Here is a 9,763-nt window from a genome sequence, read left to right as displayed (position 1 = left end):
ACAGGACTTCAGTACGATGGGAGAGGCAAGGAATTCCAGTCCTTCGATTTCAACGGGGACGTCGTTGCAAATCATGGAGGTCCGACATTGGCCCGCGGGAGTGTGCACTAATAGCAAAGTGGTCATGTCCTCACATTTAATGTCGTGCAAGCATGCAAAATCTTCTGACATGAATGAATGCGATGCACCTGTATCAAATAAAACAGATGCTGGTACTGAATTTACGAGAAGTGTACCCATCACGGTAGCAGGCTGGTCTAGAACTTCATTGAGATCAACGTGGTTGGCATGAACACGACCATAAGACATGGCATTATTGTTGCGAGGCTGGTTGCTTCCACGGCCAGCTACAGGAAGGGCCAGTTGATTCTGGTTCTGAAAGCAGTTCCTGGCGAGGTGACCTAGTTGGCCACACTTGTAGCACAGACCATTATTGGGAGTGGGAACAGGAGCTTGGGGTAGTGGAGCTGGAAGCCTTGGCTGACTAGTTGGTGGGGGAGGCAGACACGGTGCAGCATAGGACTACCTTGGAGCAGGTGCAGTTGGCTGGTACATGCTGTTGGGAATCCATATCCTACGCTTCTGCGAGGACGGGCCCGAAGATGAGCCCGTGTCACGGTTGCGCCTGTGAGAGCTCTGGTGTTCCTGCAGACCAGTTTCGACAGTGATGGCCTTGTTCACCAAGGTGGTGAAATCGACAAAGTTGTGCACTAAAAGTGTGAGCTTGATATCAGCTTGAAGGCCATCACGAAACTTCTCTTATCTGCGTGCATTAGTTGCAATGTCTTCTTCAGCGTAGCGGGACAAGTCCAGAAACTCCCGCTGATAAGTTTGCACAGTTTTGTTGCCTTGAGTGAGGCTGCGGAACTCGCGCTTCTTACGGTCCATGACTCCCTGAGGAATGAAGCGAGCACGGAAAGCAGCTTGGAAGTCTGGCCAGGTGTTGATTGTTCCAACTGGCAGAGTACGCCTGTGGTTGTCCCACCATTGAGCAGCGGGTCCTTTCAGGAAGAAAGAAGCAAAGGTGACGTAGCTGGCAGGGGCTACATCAGCAGACTCCATCTCATAGGTGATGTCACGGAGCCAGTCATCAGCATCCAGAGGCTGAGTTGAGCTGCGATACACAGTTGGGTTGAGGCGCATGAAATCCTGCAGAGTCACTTGGGCTGGCTGCTAGTTCATATTGGGGCGAGGAAACTAAGCCATCATATTCTCCATGAACTGGCGATTCATCTCAAGCTGTTGGATCATACCAGCCATGTACTCAGGCGGTGGTGGGGCGTTGCCACCACGACCACGACCATATGGTCTAACCATCCTGCTAATATATAACAGGGGTAGTTCAGCATTGAGAATTTGCAAGGGCAAAAATCATTCATGATGAAACATGCATAATGAAAGGAACACGATAGATACTACTTAGTAGTTGGCATAGCTTACAAAAGAGATCATGCATAGAGTTCGGTACACAGAGTTCAGTACACAGACTAAGAACATCATAGGCGGCACACAGGCTCGCGGCGAATGCATCTAACACTAACAAGCAAGCCTACATCAGTCCCAGGAGGAACTGTGGAGGTAGGTGTAGCCTGACAGCTGGTAGTGACGCGAAGGGAAGACCTCCACGCGAGTAGCCTGGGGTCCGCGGATACTCTGGTGCGGAACCCGATGCCCAGGTGGCAGGAGAGGACCAAGTGCGGGAGAGTAGCCTCCCACATCTGACCAGCCGACACCCTGGGGCATCACGTCCTGGCAGGGTAGATCGCAGAACGCGACAGATCACCAGATCGGACAGAAGGATGCAACAGTGTTAGAGCACGGTACAGGTGTTGACGGGTGGTGTACAACTCGTGGCGAAGAGCTCGGTTACCTCTATCCAGCCCATCAGCATGCAGAACCAGGTTCTGATGGTAGAAGGGCTCTCGGGTGACAGTGGAGTAGGCAGCAGTGTAGTATCCCTCCGCACCAACATCGGATGCGATAGCAATGTGCCTGAAGGGGGAGGTGTCCAACTCCTGATACTCTCCAGGAAGACGTGTCAGAGCATCATAAGCAGCATCGTGGACCGCCATATCGATAGTCACTCCAACACCATGAGCAGTGTGCAGCACGGTAGTGGAGTCATACTCCCGAGAGTAGAGGTGGACGATGGCACGGTACTGCTCCTGGTTGAAGTCCTGATACTCCTCATAGACGGTGTACTCAGGGTGCCAGCGATAACCCAGATAGGTCATCATCTCAACCAACACAGCAGGTGACCCGGAGGCACCAATGGCCATCGTGTGGCGCACGACCTGTCTCGTGGGTTCCATCTGAAAACAAAGATGTTTCAAAGGAGTCAATTGATAGTGTGGATAATGTTCAATATACCACTCTAAAGAATAGCTAGGGCTTATCCAACTTTGGGGTGAACGTGGTCATGGGATCCTAATGTTAAAGTTAGTGAAATCGTTTAACCCGAGTAGGAGAGAGTTTAGAGTCCCAGAGTAAGGATCGAGGAGTAAAAGATACTAATACCTCCCAGATGGTGACGTGGGCCCGTAAGGCACACAACCATGTTAGTAAAAGTTTTTGTAATGTCTAGACTCGACTTCGGCCAAGGAGTGTGGAAGGAGAATTTCTACAGGCAGTCGGCTCTGATACCAACTCGTGACGCCCCCGATTCAATCGTACACTAATCATACACGCAAACGTGTACGATCAAGATCAAGGACTCATGGGAAGATATCACAACACAACTCTACAAATAAAATAAGTCATACAAGCATCATATTACAAGCCCGGGGCCTCGACGGCTCGAATACAAGAGCTCGATCATAGACGAGTCAGCGAAAGCAACAATATCTGAGTACAGACATAAGTTAAACAAGTTTGCCTTAAGAAAGTTGCACATGATTAGAGACTATATAATATTGGATCCATCCAGGAATTGTTGGGCACATCATCCATCCAGGAATATGTTCTTTTCAATCTTGAAGAGACTATATAAGATCCAATAATATTGAATGTTGCACATGATTATTCATATTTCCCTTTGTCTTCTTATTTTGTTTTGTCCTCGGCTATTATCTTGTAGGCCAAAGGAAGTTGAGGACGAATTTTCTCCAAGAGAGGGATGATGATATGAACATGATCATGGTTGCTTACAAGTTTATACTACGTGGAAATATTAGTTGAAAGGAGTTGTTGAGTCGAACAAAACATCATGTGACATTCATAAACATTTGAAGAAGTTTGCAAAGGTGAAAGCTAAATTTATGCATTCCATGAAGTATTTGTGTTACCATTGGGGTATATCACCAGAAACTACATCAAATTTACTTTCCAACGCAAGAAATCTCACATCATTTGGAGTTTGAGTCAAGCGTTCTAGTCATTCTCGTAGAAGGTATCCAGACTGTTAAGGCTTCGCGAATTTTCGAGGAGCTTTCCAACAACTTTGAAAGTTGACAGCTTATTCCCCCAAGGAAGCCATGCTAAGCTGGTAATTTTCTAAACATTTTCACACCTGGCTATAAAACCTCATATCCCTCATCCTTTAAGAAATATGTCCAACTATTTACTACAAGCTTATGCGGCAAGATTGCTGTAGATTCGAGAGATACTTACTACCTTTCCTCTTGTGAGTTCATCTGGATTCACCAGAAGGACCCTCTCGATCCCCCTAATTCGTGCTCTATGGTTCTGGTTGTTTTATGTGGGTTAGTTTCGATTTATGATTTTACGATTGTTCAGATAGCGGGTTGAAGTTTTTGGAGCTCCGGTTAGCCATCCTCGATGTACGGATTGCATCCAACCTTGACGGGTACAAAGTTAGTTATTCCGACTGCTTGCATCTAGTTATCTCTTCTGATTCGATCCTACGACGTGAAGATCAGGCCACCCTCCGACGTGAACTCATTCAATGGTTTGCACCTATCATGATGTGGTGACACGCCCTGCACTGTGATTCGTGTTCGGATGGCACAAAGATCGTTCGCGTGAAATCGGTAGGTAAGAAACGTCAGGTGTGTGTCTGTCTTTTTTTTTTGAAACTGGTGTGTGTCTGTGTCATTATATCAATATAATATGAAAATACATTTCGTAATGAGCAAGTTTGATGTTGATATATTTTAATATAAAAACTGATCAAATTCAATGAAGCTTGACTTAAAATAAACATAAAATTTTAATTATTTTGGAACCGATGGGTATCTTGCATTTTATTCAAGCGTGAGACTCAAAACACGAGCCACTGGCACAGAACATATCTGCCGGTACAACGCAAAACCGGACAGGAGACTCGACAGTCGACAGTGACTTGCTCGATTCTGGTGAACGTGGGCGGCAGTCCGGTGTAATTGCCAGGCAGTCATCACTCCTCTGCCTTCTTTCCAAGCCCAAGGTCCGGCGGCATGAGCTCCGTCACCTTCCTCGCGGCCGGCCTGGCCTTGAGCCCCTCCCACCACGCGTTCACGTGGGGGAGCTCCGCCACCAGCGGCGCGTACTCCGTCTCCATCAAGTAGCGCGTGAAGGGGAAGTGGCTGAGGTCGGCGAGGCTGATGTCGTCGCCGGCGAGGTACCTCGACGCCGACAGCCGCGCCTCGTAGACCTCCAGCACCTTCTTGAGCTTGGCCACGTTCTCGTCCACCACCGCCTGGTCCCGCGCGCCGCCGAGGAGCGGCAAGATGATGCACTGTACCACGATGGCGCTGACCGCCGGGTTGTACTGGTGGGCCTCCACCTCCAGCCACACGTCCACCATCGCCTCCGCCTCCGGCGAGCCGCAGCCCAGCAGCTCCGGCTTGTGCTTCCGGAGCACGTGCCTCGCGATCGCGCGCGACTCTGCGTGCGGAATTTCAGACTGTTAATAACTCGTTCCTACTCCTGAGAATAGAGGATGATGGAAATGGGCGTACCGAAGAGGGTGAGGTCGCCGTCCTCGAGGACGGGGACCTGGCCGAAGGGGTTCCGGGCGAGGAAGTCCGGCTGGCGGTGGTCGCCGGCCGCGCGGCTCATGGGGACGAGCTCGTAGTCGACGCCGGCCTCCTCCAGGCACAGCAGCGGGCGCGCCACGAACGGCGACACCGCCCACCCGTACACCTTCACCGCCGGCGCCATTGCACCTTGCTTTGCTCTGCTGTGCTAGCTTCCGCTTCTTGGAGATGGACGCGTGTGTGTGCTCTGCTAGCTTGAATGCGCTCATACACATAGCGGAGTTGGTTTAATAGGCGGGCCAAGGCGTCACTGCTTGCGTCCTGAGCTGACCGACGATGCGGTCCGGATCCACATCGTCGTACTATGATGTTTTTTGTAAGCCCGGTGGGTGAGATGCCGCATGGGCAGTTCGTCGCCGAGCAACTTTTTCATCGTTTTTCCAGTAAACAAATTAAACCTTTACATCGTTTGGAACATGTTTTCTTATAATGACTTTAAGAAAGGAACTGGGGTATGAACTTTGGGCTATTGTGGGTCAAGGTGACACCAATTTAACATTTTTCCCCCATCTAACCAAGACATCTTCAAAACAGCTCGAAGTTTGCAGACATAGGATCCAAACAGGATATCAAATTAAATTTACAAAAAGAAGATGCTAAGGACCAATAATACTTCAACGTTCTAATCTTAAAACAAGCCTGATACTTTTTTTAAGAATCACAACAAGCCAAGACACGAGACATATCAAATGATATCAGCATGCGTATATATATCAATCTAACCGGACGGCCAACACTTCTTCAAAATCGCTAACAAAGTGTAGAATTGACGTTCTTATATCTCAAGGCAGACATCTGCAGCCCTTCAAAGATCGGCCCTCCCAGGGTATCTTGGGAATGGGATGACATCTCTGATGTTCTCCAGGCCGGTGGCGAAAAGGATCATCCTCTCGAACCCTAGGCCGAACCCGCTGTGCTTCACTGAGCCAAAGCGTCGGAGGTCCAGGTACCACTCATATGGCTCCAGAGGAAGATCCGCGTCCAGTATCCTATAGAACAAGATGTTACGCGGTCATCTCACAGGTCATAAAGAAACAATCCATAAGTTTGTATCCTTTATGTAGAGCTCTTACAATTACAAAATCTGTCAAGAACATGAGAATGCAAGTTTTTTACAGTACAAAATGTATTCATTGACATCGATTTGTACCCAGAAAAAAAAGGCTAACCGGAAGATGAGATTGCTAGTGTTTAGAGAACCAAAACCATACTGCATGTTGGGATGATGCCACTACTATCATCATCATGTTGGGTGCGTCAATCCACAACAGTGTTTAACAGTATCAGACACTAGCCAACAGACATCCTGGTGTTAAACAAAACTAAGATAATATATGCCATAAGCAAAAACAAACAACTCAGGTAGAAAGCCCACAACTCTCTAACAACAGGGTGATCACTACAAAAAAATCTACTTGTACAAGAAAAAAGCAGATCTTCACTCGACTTTGAATCATTCAAGTAGCAACAAGAATAAAATAACATGTAAAAGTCACTGGGACACAAAATAGTCCACAGTCAAATTTAGGTGACGCTACCTTTGCTTAAGAATATCAAGACGCTCCTCCCTTTGGCTTCCACCGATTAATTCACCAACCTAGGAAAACAGTACTCAAAAAGTAAGTGACCACAACTATGGATTTAAGGCATGAATCAGTACTGAACCTACTAGGCACAATTCCCACTGTCATGCTTAACAAAGAATATAAAAGATACAAAAATTGAACTGTGGAATGATCATCATTGCAAGACTATTGCTTTCGCAAAAGTATAAAAATCATTTGATATCATAATTTAACAGATTATGTACCTTGGGAACAAGAACATCCATTGCAGCTACTGTCTTCTGGTCATCATTGAGCCTCATGTAAAATGCCTTTATTCCTTTTGGGTAGTTATACACAATAACTGGCTTCTTAAATATCACCTCAGTCAAATACCTTCATACCAAAAGAAAGAATTATACAAATCTAAACAAGGGTAAATAACTGATACCAGAATAGCAGTAGAGATTCCAATCTCCATACCTCTCATGCTCAGATGCTAAATCAATTCCCCATTCAACCTTGTTCTCAAACTTCTTATCTACACCTTCTAAGATCTCCACAGCCTTTGTATATGAAATGCGTTCAAACGGAGTAGAGGAAACAAGCTCCAGACGCTCAATTGCGGTCTTGTCCACATGTTTAACCATGAATTCCATGTCTTCTCGGCAATGCTTGAGTAACCATTTGCACAGGTACTGTACATACCTTTCAGCACAGTTCATATCATCCTGTAGCACGGTTCATTAAGGCCAACATTAATACCGTTCACCAAAATAATTTCATGTAATAATCTAGATAGATAAGCCAAGCCAGAAACAATCTGAATGTAGTTAAGATGGGCTCACCTGCAAGTTTGCAAATGCAATTTCTGGTTCAACCATCCAAAACTCTGCCAAATGTCTTGATGTATGTGAGTTCTCTGCCCGGAATGTTGGTCCAAAGGTATACACATTACTGAGAGCACAAGCATAAGTTTCGACCTGAAGTTGGCCTGAAACGGTCAGAAAAGCTTGACGCTTGAAGAAGTCATTCTCAAACGCAATTTTCCCATCATCCTTGAGTGGAAGTCCAGGTTTCAACTTAGAGCGCTCTTCCACCCTTAACACATTCTCTTTAGCTTTTGTAAGCACGGAAACAGCAGCAGTTATCTCTTGCTTGCTAGCTTTTGCTGCTTTCAATTGAGCAACTGCATCTCCTTTCTCTTTAACAACAAGCTTAGCAGCCTCAACGTCAGCTTCTGATGGTGCAGGGTTCTCCTTAAGCTCCTTCTCCACCTTTTCAGCCTGGCTGAATAAGGCAGTGACTTGGAACATCTCACCTGCACCCTCACAGTCGCTGGTGGTTATTATGGGGGTGTGAATATACAAAAATCCATTTTCATCGAAAAAACTGTGGGTTGCGTAGGCAAGCTGGTGCCTTATCCGAGCAACTGCGCCTATCTGCAGAAGATTAGAGAGCAAGTGTTAAGCTAATTCTTACAAACCAAAGCAGAGGGGAATCAGCATGAAATAATGAATTGCAAGAAGGTAACATATTTCTTTCTCATTACTGCAGAATCTAGCCTTGGTATACTGTACACCAATATCCAAACAAGCAAGTTCATCAAAATGCTAACCAGCTTTTCATAAACTATATTTCACGATGTAAGAACAAAACAAAGTATAGAACCCCCATGGTGAAATAGTCCGATTGCATATGTGGTGGATACTTCAGAAATAGTAAATCAAGCCATAACTGCCTCTATCTATACTATAGTAACATATCACAGCCAAGCAAATCCAGCATCCATCCATTAGCGTCCTGAATTAACTAATGCTTCCCATTAACACCGTAAAATTGAAAAAAAAAACATAACAGAAAACTGCATCACGAACCAACAGCCTTTAAGTTCATAATACATCAAGCAACCAATCCTATGACACCCTAGTATGCTGCAAACTCCATAGCTTTAACTAACTAAAATTCTCACCGGGCAATTGCAAAATGAATGCTTAGAGGTAAGACTGAAACTAGTCATTTTGATTAGGTGGCACAAATGAAAAAAGATAAACAGCATACCAATACAAAAGGAGATACAAAAAGACATCCTGTCATTCGGAAATTCCAAAGGGGTACGCCTCACAGGAATAAATGGATACTGGCATTACTATCAAGGAACTGCGGATTCTAAGAATCAACTTCATCGAACTATAAAAAAGGCCAAAACACTTAATTTATGTATTTGGACTGTCTCAATAATCAGCAAGGGTGAGTAGAAATGAGCAAAAACTACATCTGCGGGTACAGCCGTACACGGAAAGTTCTGGATTCATATGAATCACTCGAGATTCTCACGACAACGTCCAAAATCCAGTTCAATGCGTAAGAATAGGAAGAAAAACTACGATCTATACCGTGTTGGTGCGTGCGCGGAGGTGGACGAAGTCCCTGAGCGTCTCGAGCGTGATCTTGGTCTTGGGCAGCGGGTAGGCGGCGGCGTCCACCTCCCCGAGCTCGATGACCCGCTCCACCTTCAACTCGATGCGCTGCTTGGCTTCCGCGGGGGGCTTCTTGAGCACGCCCTCGACGAGCACGGAGGTGCCCGTGTGGGTGAGGCTTGCGAGCGGGTGCACGTCCTTGTCGACCATGACCTGGAGGTTCCCCTGGCAGGAGCCGTCGTTGACCTCGAGGAAGGCGAACTCGCCCTTGCCCTGCTGGCGGCCGGTCTTGACCCAGCCGCCGACGACCACGCGCTCCCCGGCCATGGCGTCGCCGGCGTCGAGGATGGCGCGGATGCGGGTGCGGGAGGTCGGCGGCTCGAGGTCGGAGGAGGGCGACGAGGAGATGGAGGCGGCGGCCAGCTGCGCCGTCGGCGGGGCCGATGCCGCGTCGTCGGCCATGGCGGCGGGTTCGCTCCGGGGGCTCTGGCGGCTGCGAGGGGATTAGGGTTTTTTGGTGGTGCGCGCGTCTGGACTGCCTGCTTGGTGGTGGCCTGGTGGATAGGCTGCGATGAGTGAAGAGGAGAGGACGAGGGACTCCACAGCCGTCGGATCAGCATTTGAAGGGGCTGCTCCCACAACGTTGGGTTGTCTCCATCTCTCTTGGTACCATTTTCTAGTGTTCTAGCAACAGAATCCTGCCCAAAAAAATCTCATTTTGCATATGTTCTATGGATTTGGTGATTATGATAAGGCACTTAAGATAACTATAATGGCATTGTATTGGCGTTCAAAATACTAGTTATATTGTTAAGTTTATTTA

At 47.1% G+C, this 9,763-nt stretch overlaps 2 protein-coding genes across 2 annotated transcripts; both read right to left on the bottom strand.

Moving 5' to 3' along the window:
• Positions 1 to 4,149: 4,149 nt before the first annotated feature.
• On the bottom strand, positions 4,150 to 5,185 carry LOC123038652 (glutathione S-transferase 4). The gene is made up of 2 exons (XM_044462203.1): positions 4,899 to 5,185; positions 4,150 to 4,824 (listed from the first exon to the last, which is right to left on the bottom strand). Exons 1-2 carry the CDS (start codon positions 5,098 to 5,100, stop codon positions 4,355 to 4,357), a joined length of 672 nt encoding a protein of 223 aa, XP_044318138.1. The 5' UTR covers positions 5,101 to 5,185; the 3' UTR covers positions 4,150 to 4,354.
• A 315-nt stretch (positions 5,186 to 5,500) lies between these two features.
• LOC123038636 (asparagine--tRNA ligase, cytoplasmic 1) lies at positions 5,501 to 9,532 on the bottom strand. The gene is made up of 6 exons (XM_044462202.1): positions 8,917 to 9,532; positions 7,369 to 7,962; positions 7,004 to 7,251; positions 6,787 to 6,916; positions 6,515 to 6,573; positions 5,501 to 5,965 (listed from the first exon to the last, which is right to left on the bottom strand). The coding sequence occupies exons 1-6, from the start codon at positions 9,400 to 9,402 to the stop codon at positions 5,782 to 5,784; spliced, it is 1,701 nt and encodes a 566-aa protein (XP_044318137.1). The 5' UTR covers positions 9,403 to 9,532; the 3' UTR covers positions 5,501 to 5,781.
• Between the last annotated feature and the right edge of the window lie 231 nt (positions 9,533 to 9,763).

Source organism: Triticum aestivum, chromosome 1A, assembly GCF_018294505.1.
Source record: "Triticum aestivum cultivar Chinese Spring chromosome 1A, IWGSC CS RefSeq v2.1, whole genome shotgun sequence".
Taxonomy (NCBI): domain Eukaryota; kingdom Viridiplantae; phylum Streptophyta; class Magnoliopsida; order Poales; family Poaceae; genus Triticum; species Triticum aestivum.
This window is presented reverse-complemented; position numbering and strand designations above follow the sequence as displayed.

Coding starts and splice junctions, on each gene's coding strand:
- LOC123038652 (XM_044462203.1), bottom strand. CDS start 5,100: ATGGCGCCGGCGGTGAAGGTGTACGGGTGGGCGGTGTCGCCGTTCGTG. Junction 4,825..4,898: donor CGGCGACCTCACCCTCTTCG/GTACGCCCATTT, acceptor TTCCGCACGCAG/AGTCGCGCGCGATCGCGAGG.
- LOC123038636 (XM_044462202.1), bottom strand. CDS start 9,402: ATGGCCGACGACGCGGCATCGGCCCCGCCGACGGCGCAGCTGGCCGCC. Junction 7,963..8,916: donor TCCGCGCACGCACCAACACG/GTATAGATCGTA, acceptor AATCTTCTGCAG/ATAGGCGCAGTTGCTCGGAT. Junction 5,966..6,514: donor CTTGATATTCTTAAGCAAAG/GTAGCGTCACCT, acceptor CTTGTTCTATAG/GATACTGGACGCGGATCTTC.